Source organism: Marmota monax, unplaced genomic scaffold (genome assembly GCF_021218885.2).
Source record: "Marmota monax isolate L192 unplaced genomic scaffold, Marmota_monax_Labrador192_F-V1.1 WCK01_AAM20220418_F8-fsc00001, whole genome shotgun sequence".
Classification (NCBI taxonomy): Eukaryota; Metazoa; Chordata; class Mammalia; order Rodentia; family Sciuridae; genus Marmota; species Marmota monax.
This window is the reverse complement of record NW_026693777.1, coordinates 59,052,144-59,079,884: the sequence shown is the minus strand read 5'-3', so window position 1 is coordinate 59,079,884 and position 27,741 is coordinate 59,052,144. Positions and strand designations below refer to the sequence as shown.

The 27,741-nt window shown below is 41.6% G+C and overlaps 1 protein-coding gene across 3 annotated transcripts in view; it reads right to left on the bottom strand.

The window, feature by feature from the left end:
• Positions 1 to 12,841: 12,841 nt before the first annotated feature.
• Lipc (lipase C, hepatic type) overlaps positions 12,842 to 27,741 on the bottom strand; it is a 137,554-nt gene continuing 122,654 nt past the window's right edge. For 2 of the 3 annotated variants that reach the window (XM_046461493.2, XM_046461491.2), the window contains 3 exons: positions 18,959 to 19,076; positions 17,302 to 17,520; positions 12,842 to 12,998 (listed from right to left, as the gene is read on the bottom strand). In XM_046461493.2, coding sequence (XP_046317449.1) covers positions 12,887 to 12,998; positions 17,302 to 17,520; positions 18,959 to 19,076 — 449 coding nt within the window. In that variant the 3' untranslated portion in view covers positions 12,842 to 12,886. Of the gene's footprint in view, positions 12,999 to 13,026; positions 13,147 to 17,301; positions 17,521 to 18,958; positions 19,077 to 27,741 lie in introns of those variants that run through there. The other variant, XM_046461492.2, reaches the window with a different exon arrangement.

Genomic DNA, 27,741 nt, shown 5'->3' with positions numbered 1-27,741 from the left:
AGGGTTGGATATCATTATCATTAAAGAATGCATTAAAGAATGACTGAAGATAAAACTACTTTTCTGTGGAACAATTTTTTTTTAACTGGGAATTAAACCCAGGGGTGCATAACCACTGAGCCACATCCCTACCCCTTTTTTATATTTTATCTAGAGATAGAGTCTCACTGAGTTGTTTAAGGACTCGTTAAATTGCTGAGGCTGGCTTTAAACTCTCAATCCTTCTGCCTTAGCCTCCTGAGCTGCTGAGATTATAGGCATGCAGCACTATATCTGGTTCTATGGATCTAGTATTATGGGAAGAACAAAATAAAGCAAAAGAAAATAGGATGAAGGAATGAATGTAAACAGAACTGGGACTACAGAGAGAGGCAAGCAAGGTGTGTAGGGCACAAAATTCAAGAGGACAGTGTTGTGCAAGTGCTAGCCTGGCAGCTCTTTGGGGAGGCACTTACTCTCCCCACTGCCTAAATGGGCAGATGCTTGCACAACCTCACCTCCTTTTTTTAAAAATTCATTTCTGGAAATCAAAGCGAGGGCCTTATGCATGGTAAGCAAGCACCTCAGCACCTCCTTGGAACTTATGACCTATGTATTTTGCTTGCCTCACCCTAGTTATGGCCCTGACTAGAAAAGTTAAGGCTTCTGCTTAGAGAGAAAAAAAATTGCCTTAAACTTTAAAAAAATTTACTTAAACTCAGAATAACCTTAATATAATTTATACTTATTATTATGATCCTTTTAATTTTATGGTTGCATTCCAGCCTAAAAGGGAGTAGAGTCAAAAGAGATCTTACAAAAATAACTTATTACATTCTGTTAAATATTTGTTTTTAGAAAAATTTTTTTTTTGTTGTTGTTTAGTGCATTGGACCCCATTACTGTGCTTTATATTCCTAAATTCATGGACCTATTTTATGGGTCTTCACATGTCACTGTACATCATTGTTAAACAAACAGTGCTAAGATTATTTGTGCTTCAGATTCCATTTAGAATTTTAGGGTTTTAGACTGAAAACAAACTCAAGGGCTGGTCAGTGATCATCAACTATACAAGGAATGAACCATCACCACCCAACTGGGAATGGGAGTGGTTTAGAATTGCTCCAAATGAATTTTCTAAAAGGATAGCACTTAAATATATTCTTAGGAAAAGTATCTTTAGGAATTGAGAGGAATATTATCAATCTCCAACTTGGTTGCTGTTATAGTTAACTGAACTATTTAACTTTATTTTCATTTTTCCCATTTGTAGATTGCATCTAAATTTAATGTTGGACAGAGCACTGCTTAGCATTTCTGTAGCTTAATCTTATTTTCCATGATAAATGTGTGCATTTGCTTCAACTACTTCAGAAAGAATTAAAATTTCAGAGTTAGTTTTGGATTTTCCAGTGCTTTAAAGTTATGCCTTCATTTTGCTGATCATTAAGATCGCATATAACTTTGCACCTGTCTTGCTTGAAGATATTTCACAAAAAATTTTAATAAGTAGTATGTGTAATAAACAAGTAAAAGCTGAAATAAATTCTGAGACTAGTACATGCAAAAACATAAAAATTAGGTGGTTCTAGAGCTGAATATTTTTGTAATTAAATATAGGATTGTCACAATATTATCTAGTTTATTCAAGGCTATAAATAAAACCTATAGAGTCAAAGTATGAAAATGATAATCCCCAAGAAAAATGTGCACCAAGTTCACTTAGGTAAGTAAAGGCAAAATAAGTAAACTCTCAGTAAAGTCCAGTGATCTAATAAATGCATTGTAACCCAAGAAGGTTTTATTCCAAGAATGCAAGTGGATCATTATCAGGAAATCTATCAATATAACTTATATTATGAATAACTTAAAGAAGGAAAATAACATATTAGGAAGGCCTTTCCTAAGTTTCAGCAGGCATTTCTAATAAAAATAGAAAACCACTTAAATACAATACAGTTTACTTGCTGAAACAAAATAAAAGCAATGAAGAATCCCCAAGCCCCAAAACCCAAAACAAAAATGAAGTATAATAAAAGGCCACTATTGGCATTACTAGTTAGCATTGTCTTGGAGTGTCTGGCAAACTCAGTAAGGTTCAGAATAATGAAATAATCAGAATATATTGTGGATTTGGTGATGAAGTGATTATATTCCATGAGATTCTAGTGTTTAATAAAGCAAATAGAATTGATAACATAATTTGATAAGGTGGGTAAATATAGAAAAAACAAAACTGTTCTATATACTAATAATAAGCCCCATGAAATAGAAATGGAGTAAATTATTTCACTCACAATAATGACAAAAGATTAAAATACTTAAGAATTCTTAAGTGAAAAATATGTTTAAAAGTATAAAATTTTATTGAAGGACATGAAACAGGTTCTGTACAAATGAAAAACATAATGCTCTCAGATGAGAAGACCTCATGTAATTAAAAGGCCAGTTCTCTTGGAACTTATCTCTGTATTTCTTGTGACTCCCAATTAGAATATTAATAGAGATTACAGGGGCATTGTGTTAAATGACCTTAATGTCCATATGAAAGACTAGACATGCTGACTGTACTTTAAATAAGGCCTCTTTAAGAAAGTAAAGATTTTTAAATCAATTGTGTGACTAGAATAAAGAGATCAGTGGAGCAAAATGATGAATTAAGAACTAATTCCCCATGTGTACTTTAAATTCATGATCAAAGTATCTCAGTTTAACATTAATTCCCAAGTGATCTTAGCTCCATTTTTATCCATATATGAAGTTGGCATTCTATCTCATAACATACACAAAAACAATTTTCAGATGGACAAAAGCCTGCAAGAGACAAAGCAAAAATAATCTCACAGGAAGATCTGAATTTTTGATTTAGTCTGAGAGAGACTTCAACCAAATCAGGAAATCCACATAGTAGAGATGTTAGACTTTTTTGACCTCAAAACATTCCAACTACAGGACAGCAAAGAATACTATAATTAAAATCAATAGAGGAATCAATTTGGAAAAATATTTACAAAGAAGCTGGAAGATAAAAGATTTATGTATTTCAGAAAAGATGTACTTGTTACAAAACAACAAAGAAAAGACAAGTTTTAAAAAGAAAATGGGGTTTGAATAAGTAACTCACAATAAAAGCAAAGCCAATAAACATCTGGGAAGATTCAAACTCAGCAGGTAGGGAAATGAAACGTAACAATGAGGTCCTTACACCCATTGATCTGGCAAAAACTAAAATAAGCAATAATTATTTCTTCCTTGGAAGGAAGGAAAGGTGTGTGGAATAGGTGCTCACGCATTGCTGGTGGAACTGCAAATTGTTTCAGTGTTTTAGGAAAGCAATGTGGCAACATCCATTTAATATAAACATTCATATAATTTGACCTAGTAATTCTACTAAAGTTTCCCACAAATGGGTATATCAAAGGATATATACATAGTATAAAGTTGTTAAATTTAGCATTTTTCAGAGGGGTGAATATCTGGAGCCAAGCGAAGGCACAACAGTCTGAGAGTAATGGAAAGCATTAAGATAACCTCCATAATGTGGAATATTATGCAGTCACGAAGAACAATGAGAGCTACACCAATTAACCTACAAAGTCTGCTCAGGGGATAGATTTCAGGAAGTATTGTTGAGTTAGAAAGTCAGTTTGCTGAAAAGAACATATAGTCACGTGCCATATAACAGTTCATCAATGATATATAACAATGGTTCCATAAGGTTATAATGGAACTGAAAAACCCCTGTAACCTAGAGATGTTGTAGCCTCGTAGTGCAACACTTTACTCCTGTGTTTTCAGCAATGTTGGTGTAAACAAACCTACTGTACTGCCAGTCATGTAAAAGTATAGCACATACAATTGTGGGCAGTTTAAAATACTTGACAATGATAATAAATGACTAGTTGCTGGTTTATGTATTTAATACACTGCTTTTATCATTATTTTAGAATTTACTACTACTTATTTAAAAAATTACTGTAAAACAGTTTGCTATGTCAGTGGAGTGATCTCTCTATTTGTGGTGCAGTTGAGGCAGGCTAATAATGCATTTCTTAGAACATGTCTCTGTTGTAGAGCAATGCATGATCATATAATGAAATTCTGTGTTTGCAAAACAATGACAACTCTCTTCTCTATGCAAATGTGTATGTATGTTCATATATGTGAACATAGAAACATTTCAGAGTTGCATGTTGTCAGCACGGGAGGGCAGAGGACACTGACCCAAGCAAATAAGAGTAGAAAGAAGATTACACTAATGCCTGTGGTGTGTACAATTCTATTTATATAGAAATAATCTATTTACGAGCAAAAGGAAATTAGAAAAAGGATCCATAGCTCCTGACTTTCGGGAATACTGATGATTTATTATTAACTTAAGAAAAGCACAAGTTGCAGAATAATCTATATTCTAGTCTTCAACTTTGGTGACGAAAGCCTCAAGTTCTTCTAAGTGTGTGCAGGTGTTTAAAGGGGTAACATCAGCAGGCCATTATTGCTCCCTACTTGATACCTGGTGTGAGGATGCAGGGAGATGACCAGCTTCCTCCATCTCTGCTTTGTTCTGCAGGTTGCGTTCATGCTTTTGTAAAACATCTTCAAAATGAGAAATTCAAACAACCACATAAAGGAAACCCAAGAACGCGTTACAGCTTCTTCCCTTAAGGAGCTTGAATTCGGATGCAGACCATCTTTAGATGTTCGAAGCATCTGTTTTGCTCCCTGTGACTTCCAGGGAAGAAAGCCAGCAGGGGAGGTATGGAAAAGGGAGCCCTCCCTTAAAGGAGGTGCTTTGGCACAGGTGTTGTATTCCCTTGACCTTACCCACAATTTTTTGATGATAATTACCCTGGATATTTGTGAGAAATAATAATTCCTGAAATCTTTCCTGGACCCAATGAATTACAATCTCCAGGGGAGGAGTCTGGGAAGCTGTATTTTCATCAGTGCCCAATTGGTGCACATTTTCAGGGAAGGCTTGGAAACACTGGTCTACATTCCTGCTATGCAGTGTGCCATGGTGACCAGAAGCAATGTCCTTGCCTGGGGGCTTGTTAGAAATGCAGGACCTTGGGCCCCACCCCAGACCTAAAAAGTCAGAAAGGTCATTGAACAAGGTCCCCACACAGTTGGAGAGGCACTGTTTGAGAGGCCCTGTGGTTATTCTGATACTGACTTATTTGGCAGGAAGAAAGCTGGGAGCCTCTAGAAAATTCTTCTGTAATAGATGTATTTGCAAACTAAACATGTAATCAAGGAACATGAAGGAGTTTTGATGAACTGGCCATGAGAGAAGCAGGATAGGAGGAGGCTAGCAGGGAGGAAGAATGAGGATGTCCTTGAGTTAGGAGGATGACAACCCCTACACCAACCCTACACCAGGCTTCCAGTCTGAACTACATAAGGATTCAGGGGACTCCATCTTGCACAGGTTTAATTGAGAGAAGCAGGGCGTGGTAGCTCACACTGTAATCATCCCAGGGACTTGGAGGCTGAGGCAGGAGGATTGCAAGTTCGAGACAAACCTCAGCAACTTAATTGAGAGGCAAAACATATCTATAAAGAAGTAACTGTGACTTATTAACTCAACATGCATTTATAGGAGGCCAACTGTGTGCCAGTTGAGAGCTCAAGACAGAATAGTGAACAACCAGAGACCCTTGCAACTTCACCAAGCCTCAAGCCCAGTGAAGGAGATGGCATTTGATGAACAAGTCCCCCAAATCAGGCCTAGGAAAAGGGTACAGCTAGTGAAGCACTTGCCTTAGGCACATAATTTGGGAAGGGGGTTCTAAAAACTCAGTTTTCAAGATAAATAATATTTCAATGTAGTATTTTAAAAAGCAAAGGAATGCAAAAATACATGATGAATAAAATACCAACATTCTGTATAAAGATGGGATTAGTATTACTGGTTTTTCTTTTTGCCTCAGGGTCTTATGTGGCTCTGCATGGTGTGGTCACAGATCATTTTACCAGTAGACTGTGGAGAGCAGGGGGGCCGATGTGAGCCTGGATAGGAGGGGATGATTGTTAGATGACCCCTCATGCAGGAACACCTTGATTTGGACAGGTAGCCTGCAGGGCAGCAGGGGGAAAGGGGTGGGGTAAGGAGCATAGTGGGCAAAAGCCGGCGCAGGAGAGGCTGTATACTTTGGAAGGAACTGAATCTGGCCAACGTCTCTAAACCTGCAGTTCTCAAACTTAGTGCCTCTTAGAATCAACTGAAAGCTTTTAAAGGTTCAGTGTCTGGGTTCTGCCCCAGTCTAAGCTAGATGGAGACCCATGGATGTCGATAGTGATTCAGAGAGTGGGTTGGGATAGGACTAGAGGGGAAAGGGCTTGACTGGGGGCCTTGGCTTTTCCCAGAGAGCATTGGGAAGTCACTGGGAGAACTTGAAGCAAAATTGCCTGAATTAATCCTTTTTTTTTTTAAAGCTCATTCTGTCTATTGTGATGAGAATAGATTGGAAAGAAGACAGTTTCCCAGGATGAATTGGAAAGTAGTTGCAAATGTCCAGGTAAGAACTAGAGGGGTCTAGGCTGGAATGATGGGAGCAGAGGTGGAAAAATAGGAGGAAAATTCACTAGATTGTGACTGATCATCAGGGATCAAAGGGGAGGAAACATTAGGGATGCTTCCCAGTGTCCAGCATCAGCAAATGGATGGATGGCAATGAGGATGACTAAGTTTGAGGACAAGGTGCAGGGGAGATTGTGGGCTCAGGTTTGGACATTCTAAGTTTGTGGGACAGCACAGGGGAACTGTTGAGTGGGCAGGGAAGGAGGTCTGGGCTCTGCAGTGAAGGAGATTGGCATTGAAAGTCCAAGAGCCAGGAGCAGCAAAGAGGCTGAGAGGCAGGAGAATCATCAGGTCACTGATACCCAAGGACCCGGGCACCATCATTTATGTTGCAGCAGGGATTCAGAGGAGAGAAACATCCCATGGGCTGGGACTGGGAGAGGAACTAACTGGTGAAAATAACCAGGCCTGGGTAGATGGATGGCATCCACTTAGGCAGTGAGGACGGAATTCTGCAGGAGAGGGGGAAGGAAGGAAGAATGAGCAGAGTCAGTAACAGGAAGAGGTGCTGGGGATGGTTACTCACATACAGGTCACTGGGATTCTAGTAGAAGTACGTGTTATTAGAAAAGCTTAGCAGGTGGCTGGATGGTGGCTTTTGGAATTGACTGCCTTAGTCTTCCTCTGACTTGCCTGTTTATTTCTCATCTATTTGACTTGCCTTTAATCCACTTCTGTGGGAGAGCAAGCAAGGCGTGGGGCGGCTTTGCTTCTTGCTTTGCCACTCCACAGATGAATAATGCCATCAAAGCTCTTGCAATATTTGCAGCCAGCATTACTCCAGGTGAGCCCTGAAGACAGCTTCATGGGGTAGGGAAGTGCAGTCCTTTAAATGTGGAGTGGAAGCCTGTTCCCTTCTCTACTGCTTACTCACCTCAAAGACCAGCTGCAGTGTCGCTGACGCTCCGTTTCCTTCCTTGTGTCTCTGACATGGAGAAGTACAAACAAGCTTTTGCCTGAAAGGCAACGTGCCAGCGTTCTCTTCCCCAAGTGGGCTCATAAATGCAGACTCTTTGGAGAGAGGTGTGTATAATCAGTGCGTGAGCCAGCGTTTTGCCTGTGCAACGAACAGATGTGACTGCATTATTCAGTTTCCCTATTTGACTTTCCTACTCAAATGCACTTCAGAAAATGTGGTGCGGATGAGCACATTTCTCCAAGTGAAAACGATTCACTGACAACACAGCCCCGGCAACTGGATTTGGACACGCCAAGAGGAGTTTCAAATGTGCCACTAAAACCACTTGTCATGTTGGTCGCTCATGGAATTCTCTGCCCCAAATGTTATGACGTATGGTGTCACTTCAAAAATTTCTTACTAAACGTGAAATAATTTCTAATTATATTTCCCGTGAAACTGTATTAATATTGCAACACATCACGCTGTAGTAGAAATGTGTTTGTTTAACCACACTCTTTATTTGCTTCTTTTTTTTCATAGTGTGGAATGTGACATTTATTCCCAAAGTGCACAAAGTGTGTATGTATGGTTTATTGACTGGTTATAAAAAGGAACAGCTGCGCCACCACTGTCGCGTTTCATGACTAAAACACTCAGGGGTCACTCCAGGGGAACTGGGCTGACTGGGCTGCGCAAAATAACCACACAAGAGATAGAGATACCTTTTTCTTTCGGGGTGCTATGATGGCTCCTCTGACCTTAAGGGTCCACAGAGAGAGAGAGCAAGTGGGTTGACCTTTTTATTGTGGAGGAGTCATTCAAATGAGGCAAGGAGTCAGGTTTCAAGAGGCTGAGTCTAGCTTCATGAGGTCCACTGTCAGCAGGTTGACTGACATCTAGGAAGGGCACAATAAGAGAAGGGGACATACAAAGGGTGTTTCCATGGAACATTCTATCCCAAACAGGGCAAGGAGTAATATCACAAAGGAACAGGTGTGCATAGCTCCACCCATGGGGCTGCAGGAAGGCACATCCATGCACGAAGACACATTTGGCTGCATTTTTACTACTCTGAAGATCAGGGCTACTGTCTTCAGCTACTTAAAAGCAGCCAGTGACCGACAGTGCCTCAACCGTTCAGGAGGAAAACCCTGGTCACATGACATGACGGCCATCCACATACCATCATCCAGAGTAAGAAATAGAGTGTCACTGGTACCTGGAGCTCTGGTGTGCCCTACCTCCTTCCTTGAGTTGTAGCCTCACTTGCATGGTGATGATATTATTGCTTTTGCTTAGAGTTTTACCACTGTGTGTCTACCCCTAATAGTACAGTTTCATTTGTATCATACTATATGCATTTATTGTGTCTATGCAAATGCAAAACTCAGACATGTCTCCTTTGATGCTGCACCCTAGCTGCTTTTCTACCTTGTGTGAGTCCGAGCCCTTTCTGCTTGTGTGTATAGCTTTGACTCGTCTTTTTCATAGCTGCATAGCATTCTATCAATAAAAACATACCATAGTTCATTTATGCATCACACTGGTAAACCTTTGGTCTCATTTTGGTTGTGATGGTCTTGAGAATCATATAAATATTCTCATACATGTCCCCCTATGTCCTGATTCTGTAGGATATAGCAAAGAGTGTTTTCATGTTTTTTTTAAAGTGTTATTTTAAATACTTTCTAAATAGTTAATGATAAAATATGTCAATCCAATGCAAGTTGGTTTTACTATAAAACTTAGTTTTTTAGATATAATGGAAAAATTATTTATTTGTAATATCTATTAATTCTAGACAACACACACACTCACATATGCACATTTTACCCAAAAGTGAGGTCAACTGCTTCTGCAGGCAAGATTGACATTCAAGACAGAATGGTTCATTTTAAACATTGACTCAGCTATTCTTCTTCCCTACCCCCCCACCCCATATCCTTTACTTTTGTGGGTCTTTCAAAGGGAAATGAAATAAATCATGCAGGATAATTTAAAATTGATTAGTCAGAGACAAACAAATCTTTAGGATTTTTGTTTTTACAAGCCCTGGTTTACCTTGCTCTGAAGATAGTGTGAATTATGAGCCATATAGAGCTGAGCCTTTGTGCAGATCAGGTTAGGTTGTTCAATGTGTATAGTGTGCTCCCCTCTCGGAATTACTTGAAGCACATATCCAACTGGTAACCACATCTAGTATCTGTTTCTGTCATGTGCTTTGTGATGGAATTTGCTTTTTAAAACATTTCATTTGTTGGACAGTTTGAGATTTGATACTTAACTCTGCTTAGTTCAGACTGCTGTGGCAAATGATCACAGACTGAGTAGCTTAAATATTTCCTTCTCACAATTTTTGAAACTAGAGGTCTAGGACCAAGGTGCAGGCAGATCTGATATCTGGTGAAGGCCTCATACTTGCTCGAGGATGGGCACCTTCTCTTTGTCCCTTTTCAGATCATTAATCCCATTCATGAAGGCTCCACTCTGGTGACTAACCATACCCTGAAGGCCCTACCTCCAAAAACTGCCATATTAAGGATTTAGGCTTCAATGGATGAGTTTTGGGAGATACAAGCATTCAAACCATAGCCATTGAGGTGTTTCCAATTTTCCATTAGATTTTGTTGTAAGCAATAGTAAAAAAGGAGAATTGTTCACAATGGCCAAGTTTTAGAACCAGCCCAGGTGCCCATCAGCAGACAAATGGATTAAGAAAATGTAGTATATATGCACAATGGAATTTTACTCAGCCATAAAAAACATTGAAGTTATTTCATTTGCTGGTAAATGGATGAAACTGGAAAACATCATGCTGAGTGAAGTAAGTCAGATTCGGAAAGTCCAAGATCAAATGTGTTTTCTCATATGCAGAAACTAGGGAAACAGGGGTGGGGTTTAAAAAGGGGGACCTCATGAGAATAGAAGGGAGACCAACAGAGTAGAAGAAGGGGATCAAGGGAAAGGGAGGAGGAGAGGGAATGGGGAAGTACAGGGGAATGGAATCTACCAAATTACGCTGTCGACATACAAATATCATACCATAAATTCCACTCATATATTCAATGATAATGCACTAATTTAAAAAAAATAATAGAAGGAAGATCAGTAGGTGTCAAAAAACATTCACTGGAGAAAAGATAGCCATTTCAACAAATGGCGCTGGCAAAACTGGAAATCCATATGTAGTAAAATGAAATTAAACTTCTGTCTTTCACCCTGCACAAAAATCAACTCAAAGTGGATCAAAGACTAAGGCACTAGAACAGAGACCCTGTGCCTCATAGAAGAAAAAAGTAGACCCAAAATCTTCACCGTGTTGACCTAGGATCTGACTTCCTTAACAAGACTTCTAAAGCACAAGAAGTAAAATCAAGAATCAATAAATTGTATGGATTCAAATTAAAAAGCTTCTTCTCAGCAAAGGAAACAATCATTAATGTGAGGAGAGAGCCTACAGATTGGGAGAATCTTTACTACATGCACTTCCAATAAAGCATTAATCTCTAGGATATATAAAGAACTCAAAAACTTAACCCCCCAAAACCCCAAATAGCCCAATTAATAAATGGTCTAAGGAACTGAACAAACACTTCTAAGAAGAAGATATACAATCAGTCAAGTACATGAAAAAGTGTTCAGCATCTCTAGCAATTAGAGAAATGCAAATCAAAACTACACCAACATTTCATCTCACTCCTGTCAGAATGGCAATCATTAAGAATATAGGCAACAGGACTAGGGTGGTGGCTAGAGTGCTTGCCTATCATGTAAAAGGCACTGGGTTCAATTCTCAGCACAGCATATAAAAAATGAATAAAATAAAGATCCATCAACAACTATTAAAAAAAAAGAATATAGGCAATAATAAATGTTGGCGAGGATGTGGGGGAAAAGATATACTGATACATTGCTGGTGGGACTGCAAATTGGTGCAACCGCTATGGAGAGCAATATGGAGATTCCTCAGAAAACTTGGAATGGAACTACCATTTGACCCAGCTATCCCAGTCCTTGGTTTATATCCAGAGGACTTAAAATCAGCATACTACAGTAATGTAGCCACATCAATGTTTGTAGCAGCTCAATTAACACTAGCTAAACTATGGAACCAACCTAGATGTCCTTCAATAGATGAATGGATAAAGAAAATGTAATATATATATATATATATATATATATATATTCAGCTTTAAAGGAGAATGAAAATTATGGCATTCGCCAGTAAATAGACAGAGTTGGAGAATATCATGCTAAGCAAAATAAGCCAATCCCCAAAAAACAAAGGCCGAATGTTTTCTCTAATATGAGGATGCTAATTCACAATAAGGCAGAGGGCACTAGAGAAGAATAGCGTTATTTTAGATTAGGTAGAGGGAAGTGAAGGGAGGAGAGGGGAGGGGATATGGGGATAGGAAAGATAGTAAAATGAAAAAGACATTATTACTTACATTATTACAGACATTATATGTGACTGACTGACCAATGTGATTCTACAACATGTACACTCAGAAAAATGAGAAGTTATATCCCGTCTGGGTATGATATATCAAAGTGCATAGATGCATTCTACTGTCATGTATAACTAATTAAAACAAATAAAAAATTAAAAAGGTAAAAAAATAATAGAAGGAAGGTCAGAAGAGTAAGTGGCTGGGGAAGGGGAGGGAAAGGAAAGGTACTGGGGAAGGAGATTGAATGAATTATGTGCATATATAAATATGGCATAATAAATTATACTGTTACATATGATTGTAATGCACCAATAAATTTTTTAGAGTACATAAAAAGAGGAGAATTATATTTATTTAATTAGTACCTTAATAATTTAAATGGCCAGCTGTCCAATTTTCCCACTTATCACTAGCAATTTTAGTAGCATTCTACTTCTGTGTGTTTGATTCAGTGGAATCATTGTGTGATTTTTATGATACATCTATTAGTTTAATTAGAATTTTTTTTCCTTTTAGTGAGCTGTATTTAGTCTTCAAGAGTGTGTATGTGTTATACACAAGTAGTGGTTAATTAAAATTATTTTATTGACGTAATAGTTATGTAACAAAGAAGTATTTTTCCAGCCTGGTTCAAAAACTGATCAGGATAAACTTGCAAGGAAATATTGGAAATGTGACTTAATTGTAAATTAGAGTAACAGGTCTAAAATGCTCTTACATTTGTACTCATTTGCATATATTAGCATTTAAGTAGACATAAAATTGGGAGACTTTTAGTTGTTCAAAAATAGTTGTATAATATAGTTTTTAAAGCTCTGTTTACAATAGGGAAACATGGCCCCCTTTAGATCTAAGCTTTATTTAGATTCATGCAAGATTCTTCATGTAATTTTGGTTTCAAAATAAGGTGACCAATCCAGATAAGGAATAAGATTTATTTATTCTTTACACTGGGTTTTATCAAGCTCATCTGATCTTTCGCTTTGATTTTTTAGAGTTTACTTCACACTTCACAAAGGTTTTCTCCTGCGTTGGGTGAAGTTGTAGATCATCTGTGATTTCTGAGCAAAATGTCATTCTGAATAGAAAACACAAAACAAACAGCATTAAGTTTTAGATGGTACTTATTGAAGTGGTTCCTCCTTTATCAAATGCTGCTCAAGTTGGGTAATGCTTGTGATGTACTTTCTTCTACTAGTTCCCAGTGTTTGAAGATATTTTCATAACTTCAGAGAGAAACAAAACCTAAGTCAGTGAAAGCAATCAGTGTAAGCTTCCCAGGACTCTATACTGGGGTGATCTTGGTTCTGAAAGAACTGAAAGCCCTAGGGGCAGCCTTCCTTTGTTCTTCTTTGTAGCAGCTCATCAAAGGTTTGAGGGTGACTGTTGTTTCTTTCACTGCTTTGCCCTTACTCCAGGGCAAACATTCACAGTTCCTCAAGGATTGCTCCAAAGGCAGGCTTAACTCCCAGCTTTCCTTCTTTGGACTTGCTTCAATTTATTCACACCATTCTTAAAGGTCCTTGGTGTGAGGCCACGGTCATCAGCCTTCACCATAAACCTCTGCCTAGCTCAGCCCTATCACTCTGCCCCTTCCTCTTATTGGTGCAGAAACTGTCCATCTAAAGAGAACTGGACATGTGTTTTGGGTCTGTTTTGGACATCAACTGCTACCCTTCTTTGACCACTACATTGGCCTGAGGATGCCATTTTGTATTAACTTCAATTGTATTATCTATCTATCTATCATCTATCTAAATATCTATCTAATTAGTAGTCATAGAGAATTGTAGTTATAGCTTAGATTGCATGTGACGTCAAATATTTACTAAATCAGACTCTTTAAACTAAAAGGGTGAGATGAGTAATTTATGAATGCATTCCTGAGAAATCAAAATTGTAGAGAAATATATGATGTCAAATATTAAAGACCCTCTTCATCATCACCTTTCACTAACATCACTGCCCTCCTTACATTCATGGTCTGGTTTAGGTCTTTATAGACCTATTTTTATATATATCAATGTTCACATGCAAATGTAGAGTTTTAAATGTAGAAGTGGGGTTATACTGCTTATATATTCTGCAATTTTTCCTTGTCATCACATAATATACTCAGAGACCTGTACTTATCATACATATAAGTCTATTTTGTTCTTTTTTTAGCTGCTGCACAACATTCCATTGAATGAGTATACCATACAAGACATTAAGTACTTAATGTCTTATATAATATAAGACATTAAGATGTACCGGAAGACATTAAGTATTTTCCTATTGATGGGCATTGATATTTTCTCAATATTTACAAATAGCACTGCAACAAATTTTGTTTTGTATGCATATGTTCTTGTGTACATTTTTATTGTGTACACTGGAAGTATAGATACCTAGAAGTAAAATCTGGGGTATTATACCTATTTAAAATTTTGATAATATAAGTTCCATGAGACCAAGGACTTAGTTCTGCTGCCTGTGATGTGCCTGCTGCCCATTACAGCGCCTGTGCAGGTAGGTGCTCACTGAACATTAGTTGAATGAAATTTCCCTGCAAAGCTTCTGTAATATGAATTTCCATTAATAGTTTTTGAGAATGTCTGTTTTTATACACTTTCATCAATTCTGGATGTTATCCCTCTTTTAATTCCTGCCAAATTTATGGGTGACCACTGATAATTTCATTGATTTTTTTGCTTTACATTGATATGATTACTGTGGAAATTGAACATTTTTTCTCATTATGTTCAAGCAATTAACTTATATCTTGCTGTAGAGCAACACTTTCTGATCTTTCTCTTCAGCCTACTACATAACCTTGGTCATTCATCCCTGGTTGTGCCTTTGGGGAAAAACATTCTCCCATGCAGGCTCTGAGCAAGTTACTTAACCAACTTATTTTTTCCCCTTGTAGTTAGTAGAGTGACTAACAGTATAGGGCTGAATGTTTGTGTCCTGACTCTGAATTTTGGTTTTCAAAAGGTACTGAAAAATTGGTAGTTTCTATTAGTCTCATGGGATACACTTTATTCCTTCTCATTTATTATCAAAGAACCGAATCTCAAAGAGGTGAAGCTATTATTTGGGACTATGTCAGTGGTAAGCAGTGAGGTAAAAATTTAGGTTTAGGATAGACTGATGCAGACATTTTTTGATTCTGCCTATTATATTTCTTAACTCGCTGCCTTTCTCCTGGAGGTGCCCCTTGGCCTTAAAGCCTCTCACAGCACAGCTCCAACAGCCCCAACCTAAACTGTCTTTCTTTTTAGACTTCCTAGGTTATGCAATGCTGGATACTTGCTACTCAAAGTATGGTCTACTGACCAGCAGCAGCGGCAGCAGCATCTCCTGGGAACTGTTAGAAATGCAGACTGTCAGGCCCCACCTAGACCCACTGAGTCAGAATCTGCATTTAGATATAATTTCCAGATAATTTAAATTTAAGAAGCCTTGGGATAGAGCATACCATTAGTAAAAATAAGTATTCTTGTTTTCCTAATTATGTCCTGGAGTTTCCTTCTTCATGCCAAGAGTCACAATTCATTTATATATATATATATATATTTTTTTCCCCAATGGCATCTGGTGCACATAGAAGGCACTTGGTATTACAGCTTGAAAAACTACAGTACTCGTAGCCCTGGGACCCCTCCCCTTTCAAGTACATACCTCCTAAAAGCCTGAGGGTTTGATGAACTTATATATCAATGTCCAGAATTTTATCTCTGCTAAATTAGATTAAGGAAAGTCAGATTAATTTGACCAAGACTAATGGAGGAGCTTGCTGTTGGAAACAGTGCACGGGTGACAAACAGACAATGAATCAGACAAACCTGAGGCACATCTGGGCTGGAACAACCATTTTCAACATGTCAGGCCATGTGACTTCTGTGGGTCTCGGGTTCCTAATCTATATAGCCAGTGCTACCTAGGTCAGAGCCTTTGGGAAGGCTGTGTGGGATTAATGTCACGGAGCACTTTGTTCAATGCCCACCATGCTGTGGCTGTTCTCTAGGTGCCAGCCTCTTCCCTCCCTCCTCTCTTTCCTTCTTCAATACAGCAGGGGTGTGCATCAGTGCAAATTGCAGGGCAAGGCACTCAGAATTACCGTGGTGAACAGCCACCACAACAGAGGAATGACTTTCTAGTTAAGAGAATGTAGGGAGGGAGAATGCTCAGAAGTAGCATTGCTCCAAAGGGCCAAAAAGTCATGCAAGAACAGTTAAGAGAAGCAGTTTAATTTTCTCAGATTGATCATGTGGAGAAATCTGTTGGCAGACCACAGAGTATGCTCTTAGTAATTGCCAGGATTTTGCATCCCAGGGAGATAAAATCTCCGAGTGCGATTGTATAAGGGACCCAAGGGGCATAAATCTGCCATGTGCCCGCTCCTGGCAGTGAAACCCGAGGCTGAAGGAGGTGTGGAGTGCAGAGGTTAGAAGTCTGTTTTCCATCTCCACGAAAGACAAGCCAAAGAGAGAAATGGGCTTCCCAACAAAGGAAAGCAGGAGGGAAGAGACAAGTTTCTCAGATACAGAAGGGCAGAGATAGGGAAGGGCCTGGGGAAGCACAGAATTGTCCTGTCACTGAGAATACAGAAAAGCATGGTTGCCATGGCAAAATGTGTTGGGCTTCTCTTTCCTCTGCAAAGAAGGCTGTAGGAGCAGCTGGACCACCCTTCCTTTTCTTTACTCCCCACTCTCAGCTCTAATCCATTTTTGTGCCTGGGGATTTGGGGGCCTGGAGAGATGATAAATCACATTTATTTCTGCATTTCTTAATGGTAGTCTATTTGTTCCCGTTAGAATTTCTTAGGGATCTTTTTCAAAAAAATGCAATCTGTGTCCTTCCCAAAACCACAGTGAGTCAAAAACCCCGAAGGTAGGACCAGGAATTGTGCATATTTAATAAGCTTCCCAGTGATTCTTTGGCATCTAAGATTTGAAAGGTATCACCACTGAGAGAGAGGTAAATTGTAATTGTTGAAAGCATTTTTCTACATCAACAACAAACAAGAAATGTATCTACTAGCAGCACCTTGGACCAGCAACACTGACTTCACCTGATGATCCATCTGGACAATGAAGTTTGAGAAGCTCTAGGCTGGTGAGAACATGCTCAAACTCCAGAGGGAGGTACCTGTTAACCATGGGTATCAGAAAGAGGCTAGACAAGTTGTCAGAAGACCTCAGTACAAATCCTTGCTCTTCCAGCTGTAGCTGTGTGACCTGGAAATGGCACTTCACCTTCCTGAGTATCCACTCTCTGTCATTAGGCATCATCATGCCCACTGCATTCACTAAAGGTGCTGCTGAACTGTGAAACTGCCTGGCACATGTGGGTGCTAAATACGTTAGTTACAAGGAGGTAGCACCGGTCCTCACCTTTGCTGCGTTTCTCCGGCTTTGACTCTGATGGTCTTCAGAACAAGGCCTGAATAGTGGGGCTTTGTGCCCCATGGGATGATGGTCTGGACTGTGTTCCAGATGTTGGCCCACACAGCACTATTTTCCCACTTGAACCTGATCATGATCAGCTCACCAATGTCCAAATCCAACGTGATGAGAAAGGAATAGGTTTTATTACTAATAATTCCTTCACCCCTGAAGATGCAAAAGAAACCAGACCGTTAGTTTGGTTGTAACAGTGAAATGATGCTTAGGGCTCATTCAGGATGCGTCAAGTGGCCTGAAGGACTTGTGGCTTAATGGAGATGGCAATGGGCATGGCAGGATAAAAAGGGCTTTCCAGATAGTATAGTTGGGAAAATCACATTATTCTCTGAATTAACATATTAAAAAGTCCTGCTACCATGAATCTAGTTAACTTTCTGTAGCGCAAAAGGAAGAAATCTGGGAAGACTGTGTGGCTTCAGCAGTGGTCTCTGGACAGTGTAGCTCTATGTGGATGATGAATGCAGACACCCACACCATATTCTTCTCTCCCCAGCAATGTTCTCCTCTCCCCATACAAATGGAAACATCTTTTAAAGCAACAAAGCATAACAGTAATAGCAAAAACAAATAGAAAAAGCATGCACCAATTTAGAGCAAGATTTAGATGCAGACTTTGAGGCCTCATTAGCAGCTTTATTCACTAATCTCTAAGACATTAAGATATCTCAACATTGACAGAGCAGCTAGATGCTCTTTTCACCATTGAGAACAATCCCCTGGGGGAGAGATAATATACAGTGCCGAGGTAATGCTGGATTTAGGGTGATGCAGATGGATGGCATGGCTCATCCTAGCTCTTCTGTGGTCTGCTGTGCATATATGGGAGTCCCCTCATCCTGCTTGGCCATCAGCATCCTAAGGGGGTCCTCTCTTCCTCTGTGGCAGAGCACCACGTGCTTGCTGAATGACTGAATCAGTGTGCCCTCCAGAGACCTGAGCCTTGGGGCAATCTTCAGCAATCTGAGGCCTATCCCTGGAGTGGGTGAGGGCTACTGTCATTTCTCAGGGAAGTCCATGCCCAGAGTCAAGATGCCGGAAAAAAGCAGCGTTGTGCATTCTGACTAATGAAGCTGGGGAGTCTCTAAGTGAGGCCCAGTGAGGCTGCTGCTGGTGTTGCGTGCAGTGTATAGCAGGTCGAAGGACAGACGTGTGGTGGGGACGGGCACTACAGGCTTATTGAGACTGGAAATCTGCACTAAATTGAATGATATGATTTCATTTCTGGGCTATGCTTTCCAGAACTCACCATAGGGTGTTCTGGGCCTTCTTTTGGACATCTGCTCCATCCCTTGCCACTGCTCCTTGTCTGGATCTGCCTCTTTCACTGCACATTCTTGGGGGGCTACCTCTGGCTTCCCTCTTAGCTCACAGGACATTAGCAGGGTCACGTGTACAAGCAGAGGAGGGCCTCAAGGGGCTAGGTTGGGTGAATGTCATATTGGACAGGGTGTTTGGAGCTGCCGTAATGTGAAGAGAAGAGAAATTTGAGTCTGGCTTGATCCTTGAAAAGCAAAGTCACTCCAGATCATGTGAGAAAAACAGGCATGTCACCCCCACAGCAGGCTGGAGGGCACCTCGTACTCACAGAGTGATGGGAATTTTCTGCCTTTCCTCTTTTGTTCCGAGGAGCGACATGGTGAAAGTTGGTTCTACTGGTTTCTCAATTTGGTTGATGAACTGGATCTTGAACTGGTAATGATAAACTAGTGAAAGAGAGAGAGAGTGTGTATATCTGTGGCGGAGAGGTTAAGCAAGATGTTTTAATTTTTAAAAATCTCATATTTCCTAAAATTTAAAAATGCTAAAAAGTTTGGATTTATAGACATTGCAAATGTTGATGATGTTTTTTCCCCCTGAAAGGTAGAGTTGTGAATGCTTTTTATCTTCTTCTCTCTTCTTCTCTGTTTATCCTAAATTTCTGCACAGGACTTACATTGTGTTTACAATATAGTAATGATAAGGGGTTGGGGGTGTAGTTCAGTGGTAAAGTGCTTGCCTAATATGCATGAGACCCTGGGTTCAGGGTCTCATGTAGTCCCCAGCACTCAGGGTCTCATGTAGTCCCCAGCACTACAAAATGAAAAGATAAAAGGTAAGTATTGCCCAACAAAAAATTGCAGAATAGAGTCCAGGGGTATGATATTTGGCATTCTCATTGATTTCTGGATGCAAGTCTGCTAGAATATTTTATGTCATTGGCCAGAGTCCCTGATAAAGGCAATATGAAAGAAAACACACTGCTGTTTTACACTTTTTTTGGGGGGAGGCGGTACCAGGGATTGAACTCAGGGACACTCAACCACTGAGCCACATCACCAGCCTATTTTTATTTTATTTAGAGACCTGGTTTCACTGAGTTGTTTAGCACCTTGGTTTTGCTGAGGCTGGCTTTGAACTTGCGATCCTCCTGCATCAGCCTCCTGAGCTGCTGGGATTACAGGTGTGTACCACCATGCCCAGCCTGTTTTACAGTTTTGTGTTTGTCTTATAAGGTTTGTTTCAGGATGGGGCAGAACCCAGCTAAGAAATGTAGGCCCTAATGACCACATCTGTGTATTCTGGGCACTTCCTGGCCATGCTCTGTGGAGTTCAACGAGCATGCTTCCCAATGGAAACAAGGAGACTCTAGTTCTAAAACCTGGGCTTACGGTTGTCTGTCTTACCAACTTACTGTCCAGTATGTCCTTCCACTAGGTTGTTGAAAGAGGGTCATTTATTTCATTCTTTCTTATCTAAAGACAGTCTACATTTAATTAACAAAAGCAAATAGTTTACTAGAAGACAGTCATTGCTAAATACTAGCTGCTGCATCATCCCAGGTACTCCTCATGACAAGCCTGTATGTGGGCATTGTTATTATTGTCTCTATTTTATGAATAAGAAAACTGGGGCTCAGAAAGGATGAAGTGGCTTGCTCAAGGTCACATAGCAAAGTCTGAGCTCATAACTGCCCTTAGCCTATTGGAAGTCTCCAAGGGGCTCTGGGTTAGCCTGTATCATCACACCAACCAGCTGTGGGGGTTCCCCCCTCCCTCCCTTCCTTCTTCCCTCATTCCCTTCCCCCCTCCCTTTCTTCCTTCCTTTCTCTTTTCTCTTTGCACTGTAATTGGCTGTGGGACTTTATCAAAATCACACCATTTAGACCTGGCACAGTGGTGCATGCCTGCAATCCTAGCTGCTTGGGAAGCTGAGGTGGCAGGATTGTAAATTCAAGGCCAGTCTGGGCAACTTACCTAGGGGTGTAGCTCAGTGGTAGAGCACCCCTGGGCTCAATCTCCAGTACTACAAATAGGAAAAAAAAAATCCCACTTCATTTTCAAATAGATGATCACTGCTTGGCCTTTGTCTTACTGTCTCCATAAACTGCTTGTCACCAGTGGTCCAGCTCCAAGATGGCCACAGGTTTAGTATGACATATCAACTCTATTTGTTAGTGGTGACTACCTGGAGCCCTAGTTTGAGATGGATTCTGAAGCCATGTTCACTCTTGGGAAGTGGGGCAAAGGATAGGAGATTTATGGTGTGCTTGTGTGTATTTGCCTTTCCAATTCTAGAGAAAGATTAACCCACCAATCCTAATATGATGCTTTGTATATAGTAGGTGCTTAACAAACTTTTGAGGCGTAAGCTAGCAGTTTGCTTGGCAGTGACGTACCAGGATGTGTACTAACTTTGAGCAAGATGGAAATTACTTCTGAGGATTTAACAGCTGAGCTTCCAGCTTTGTTGTAGTTTCCTTTTGGAAAGCTTAGATTATGGTAACCAGCCCCTTGACCGTCCCTCCCTTATGCCTAGCATGTGGAGTCACGTCATCTTGGCAGCCACACAAGCCTGGCAGTGCTATTTCAGCGCACTGGCTCTATCCTGGGGTGCAAATGTTGCTGGGCCTCTAGACGCTTTACCCAATCCTACCCTTGGGCATAAACTATCTTCCTGTTTGGATTTTGTGGCAGATTTGCTCATGCGCCTACAGATGCTATCTCTAGGTTTACTTAAGGGGCTGTTTCTGAAGCATCAAATGTTTATTTATGTTGATAACAAATACCAACCACTAAGAGTTCATTTGTACGCCATGAGCATTATGCTGAGAAAAGAGCTAGCCTGGGTAATGTCTGGCACCCAGCACGGAGCCCTGGACAAGTAAGTGCTCAAATTCTTGAGCCTGAACAAAGTAGCCTAATGACTCAAGACGTCACCAAAGGCTGGGGCAAGAAATAAGAGAGGTGCTGAGAGGTCACATGCCAGGAAAGGCCCCTGAACCCTGGGGGAGGCGTTCATCCCAGAAACCTCCGGAGAGGTCTTACACCATTCGGGGGTCAAGGAACAAGAGAACAGTGTAATAAGTTGAACTCAGACAAAAGGAAAGGTCCTTCCAAAGACATAGGCTAGAGGGGTCAGGGTGGAACCAGGTAGGGTGTGGACACAACCTGGTGGGAGGACTGGCTTCTAAAGGAGGCAGGGCATATTCCAGAGCACTCAAGGACCCCACAAACATAGGCCTTCAATTAAGTCTAATAAATATACCAGTTGGAAGTCTACTGTGTGCTCAGCCCAGTGCTATTGGGCTATTGGAGATGAACAACTGACACTGTATAATTGGTAGTAAGCATAACAATGTGGGCTCTTATATATGTATTTACTTTTTGCCAGATGCTTTGCATCTATTATCTCATTTAACCCCCACAACAACTGACACTATCTTATTTCATTTTAGAGGACACTGAAGCACACAGTGCCTTTTTGAGGATCACACAGTTAATTATAAGCAGCATAACTGGGAAGTAAACCCAGGCAGCCTAGTTGCAGAACTTGAACTTTAAATGTCTATACCCAGGACCTATAGTTTTATATCCCCTAAAGAAAAAGTTGAAATGTGAAAAGAGATGTAAATTTAAAAATGTCATAACAATTATTTATTTTAAAATATACCAGAACACCCTAAATATTCAGTCATAGAAGAGTGGCTATGAACTGATAATGACAATTCTTTTTTTTTGAGATGGGGTCTTGCTATGTTGCCCAGGCTGGCTCCAAACTCCTGGGCTCAAGCTGTCCTCCTACCTCAGCCTCCCAAATAGCTGGGACTAGAGGCACATGCCACCACACCTAACTAATAGTGACAATTTTGATAATGACCATTTAGTATTTTACTATGTCACAGATACAGAGCTAGATGCCTCACATGATTATCTCACTTCTCTTTACAACACTTTATAAGATGCTCACTTTATCTTCTCTCCTACGTCATTTTATAAAGTTAGGTCACTAGCCTACTGTCATGTGGCTAGTAACGGGTAATGCTGTGATCAGAAGTTAGTCTGCTGATTCTGAGTTCATATGCCCAACCGTGTGATTTACTCTTATGAAACCATTAAAAGGTATTTTTGATATGATTTCAATGCTTATGAAAAAAAATTTAAAAAAGAACCCCCCCCCCCAAAGCCCCACCAGGATATGAAATTGCCTTATCTAGTATGAGACCAACTCTACAAACAATGCACAGTAGCAGGGATATTCACAAAAATACTAACCACACTTAGCCCTGGAGAGGGCAGAGAGGCAATTTTCATTCTCTTTATGCTTTTCTGCAAGATCCGTATTTTCTACAAAAGGCATATATTTTAACTAGAATCTTACTGGGAAAAGAAAGAGCTTTTTAAAAAATCTTTAAAAAAGAAAGCAAGAGACCTAGAAGCTGCTGTGTCTTGGCCTTGAAGGAACTTGCAGCCAGGGGACAGAGTCACTCTTGGGACCCTGCTACCTTCTGCCTTGTCTCAGGGGAGAAGTCTTGGGGTCACATCACGGTATCTCCACAAATGCACAGCATTCATGAGGCATCCAAGGGGTACTTAATGGGATCTTTGTGTGACAAACCTCAGAGGATGTATACTGCATCCCAGATCCTAATTGTAAACAGGAAGAGCATAAAACAGCTTCTGTTTGCTGAGATCCTACTATGCATCGGGTTACATACTAAGCAATTTACCTACCTCATTTTAGGTCCTTATAATGAAACCAGTGGTGACATGCTGGCCAGTCTGCATTTCCTACCTCTACCCAGACATCCACTCTCCACCCAACTCTGAGCCCCAGAATGATGTGACCTTGTTAACTGTATCTCCTGGTTCCCTTCCCAACTGGTTTCTGGTTGGGTTTGGCCACTGGGGAGGGCAGAGGAGAGAAGGGAAGGATCTCTTCTCTGCTCCCTCCTGCTTTGGGGGCTGACTGGGCAGCGGCTGTCCCCAGGATTAGCAGCAGCCCCTCCCCCACAGCTTGGGCTCTCCAAGGGCCAGTCCCTTCCCTGCTTCTTCCATTCTGCTGCTGGATTCAAGGTGTGACAAGAGCCCTTGCTGATTTTCCTGATACCTTCCTGGCCTCTCCCACTTGGGCTTTCCGCTGGCCCAAGGGAACGAAATGCTATTTGCTGTTGAGACTGATACCAGGCTAATGATCCTGGGGAATGACAGACAAGGAAGCCGTCTGAAGTGCAGTGGAATTTGAAGCCAGGTGTCTGACTAATTCTGAAAGACCCTTCCCATTTCTCCTGGGTGTTTGGTTCCGCAAACTAAGCCTGCCCTTTGAAAGCTTGGCCCTGAAGGAAAGCTGCCGTCAAACCTGCCTCCCAAGAAGCTGCCAAGACAAAGTGCCTGCTCTGAGCTTTGACATCCCTCCTGGGCCACCCCTGCAGTGGAGCCCACCCTCCTGTCTCCTGAATGTCTAGCCCTGAGTAGGGATCAATGTCTCATGTCCCTGTACTGGAGATGTGCGTTTGTCTTCCCATTTTCTTAAATCCGTGAGTAGAAGAAGATCAGTTTCCCCATCAGAGATGTTGTGGTGCCACGATTCTGGGAGAAGATGCTTGTTTAAAACCTGGGAGTCGGGATCAGATGGTTACCAAGGCCCTGGAGTGTCACCCTAGCGTCAGGCCCATGCAGCAGGTCTGAACATACAAAGGTGTGTGAACTCTGAGAAGCCTGGGGAAGCGTGTACCCGCAGAGCTCACAAAGGAACCTGTGTTTTCAGGGGCATTCCTGAACAGCTCCACATCTGCATGGTGAATCCCGTGTCACTACCGTGCGACGACAGTCACAGAAATCTTGAACTATAATCAACATTTTTTTTGATGTGAAAGGACCTTTCCTACTGAGAGCTAATTATTTGTTCTTATTTGAATTATTGTAAGCGTTTTTCTCTTTTTTTAAAAAGAAGTTACCATCTTCTGCTTCCTCACCCCCACACCAAAAAAAAAAAAAAAAAAAACAAAACAAAACACTGATGCTCTTGCAAAGATTAAGGACAGAAGTGTGAATGATTTCGCTCACTTTGCCTTATGACATGTTTAGTTAGGATGTAAAAAAAAAAAAACTGGGGAAAACACTTTTGATCCTTGGCTGCAAAGAAACAAGTCCAACACAGGCCAGGTTCTGGCAGAAGAAATTATTTCAGGTCTTGCACATGAAGGCATGAAAGAGAGTCCGTTGACTGTGAATGAGATCAGGCGACTCCATCTGGAGCAGAGATGTGAGACCTCCAGAGAGCCTCCTCACCAGGAAAAATCCTGGATCTAATCCACGTGGACCCCTCCAGCGTCACTTCATAAAGAAAAAATTAAATTTCTTTTCACATGGCAGCTACTGTGAGCATCAGGTTATGGAATTTATGAAAAAAGAATGTTTTGCTTCTTTCTTCTCACAGAAAAAAAAAAAAAGATCTGAATCATTAGATATTGGCTCTGGGAGATCTTATGCCTCTCGTTGCAGACATCAAAGAGGACTTTCCCCCCTCAGCGTATGGATTTTCTCTAGTGGAGACGGTAGAAACGAGTGCCTTTGTGTTTCCTGAAGCACCAAGGATTTGTTACTAGAATTGAAATGCTTCTGACTTCGGGAAGCTGATGATCAGGAGACGGAGGCCCTGGGCTGGTGAGGTCTGGAGTGTGGCTGAAGGAGGCAGGCATGCTGGAGGGGCTGAGCAGGCTAGGTGAAGGAGAAGCACGAAGACCTGTGGTGGTCACGTTAGGACTTGCAGCACTGCCCCATTCGCACAAAATCCCTGATGTCACAGGACTGGATGCTTGTCCCTCCCCGGTGCTTCTTGAGGGATGGTGATAAGAGTCCTCAACTGAGAGATGGAGCCCAGGGTTGGAATCCTCTCTGCCGCCTGCTATCTTATGGTCTTGTGCACATGGAGCTTCTCTGGAGCTCAATTTGCCCATCTGTGAAATAGGGATGAAAAGCTCTCTCACAGGGTTGTGAGGATGTGACAAATGGCTATGCAAAGGTGCCCGCCTTCCAGAAGGTGTTCGCTTGTGTCACCTACTTCCTCTCCAAGTTGCACTTTGGCTAGTTGTCATCTCACCAACCGGTGCAACAGAATGCTCTCCTCAGCTGGAGGAGTGACCGAAACAAGTGCCTCAGCTGGAGGAGTGACCGAAACAAGTGCCCCAGCTGGAGGAGGCCCAGGGTACAGGGAGAAAGTTCTGGCAAAACAAACCCAGGGGAAGAACCCAGGGAGTCAGAAAGAAGGAGTGTAGGAAGAGACCGATTACTCAGTGGAACAACTGAGGAGTGTGAGGTCACTCAGCGTACAGCCCTGGGTCCTCCACTTAGGAGTGAAAGGAGCAGGGACATGGCACCTGGACCGGCTGCGATTAGTTGCTTGTCACTCCTGGGTTGTGTGACCTTGGAAGGATGATCTAACCTCTCTGAAACCTAATGTATTCATGGGAAAATTTAGCACGCCCCACCCCCACCTCTGTTTCTGTGAGGATCAAATGATAACTGAGCTAGTTCATGCTACACATCTAGCATGGTGCCTGGGCAGAGTGCCCCCCTGTTAGTGACACTTCCCTGCCCTCCACCCTGTTACCTCCTTTCACTGCGCTGAGAGTGGCATTAGTCCAGACACTTGCTAAGCAGAGTTTACCCAGTGCAGATTAGTGCTCCTCCCCCTGCTGAAAAACAGGCTCCCAAACTGGTCAAGTTTCCTCCCACGGGAATGAGAATGGAAGTGGGCGATAAATTGCCTCGTTTCACCGTTTCACCATTTCACGCGGAGACCGTTTCCCAGTTCTCTTTCGCTACGGCTGCTGTACTCTCGAGGGTGTTTACCCGATGGTGGTAGAAAATAGATCCTTTGATGGTTTTGTGGAAACATCTTGGGAAAGAGGGGAGTGCAGGCCAACTTAGTCATCCTTTGTGAAACTACAATCAGGAGGCGATGTTTATCTTGCCCAACCAGACCCTGTGCTAAAATATAGAGTACAATTAGATGTCCTTGGAAAATACAGATAGTGGTTTCTCTGCTTTGTGAAGGATCCACAAGTAGTCATCGACATGCTGGAGATGGCCAGTGGAACCGGTTTGGGGCCCAAGTAGGAGATGATTGTGGCCACGATGGGTGGAGAATGGTGTAGTTATGTGGCCCAGATTAGAGGCTGCATGCCGGCATTGTGGAGAACTTTCTGCAAGGATGAAAATGTTTTCTGTGCTCTGGGACACAGCAGCTACATATTGAAAAGCTGCGCCTATGACTGGGGATCTGAATTTTTGGTTTCCTTTAATTTAAAGTATTTAAATAGCCCCATATGGTTAGTGGTGGGTACGATACTTGACAACATAGCATTATACAGATGATTTCAGCATCCCCTGAACAACTGCTTCCAAACAGGCACGTGTCGCAGAGTGTCGTTTCTAGCTCTCCCAAGGCAGCTTCATGTGATCACAGAGGTGCTGCTGCCCACTGGAGAGTGAAACTAGGTGGAGCAGATTAGGACTTTGCTCACTGGAAGGATAAACAGAACTGGGGACACTGGGGGGAGTAGATGGGTGGGTGCAGAGCAGGCCCTAACTCATTATTGGAATATCCAGCAGGAGTGACTTTGGTCCTCCTCTACAGGAAAGAGATCCTGAGAGAGTGCTAGTTGGGTCCCTATAATCTGGCTCCTGCCTTTTCCCCTCCCCCGCCACTCCTCCTCCTACTTTTTTTGGTACCAGGGATTGAACCCAGGGGCACTTAACCACCAAGCCACATCCCCAGCCATTTTTATTTTTTGAGACAGGGTCTCACTAAGTTGCTTAGGGTCATGCTAAATTGCTGAGGCTGGTTTTAACTTGCAATCCTCTTGCCTCAACCTCCTGAGTCACTGAGATTATAGGTATACACCACCAGGCTTGGCTCCTACTTCCTTCTTTTTTTGGGGGGGCGGGGGGCGGGGAGGATTGAACTCAGGGGCATTCCACCACTGAGCCACATCCCCAGCCCTACTTTGTATTTTATTTAGAGACAGGGTCTCACTGAGTTGCTTAGCACCTTGCTGTTGCTAAGGCTAACTTTGAACTTTCGATCCTCCTGTCTCAGTCTCCTGCA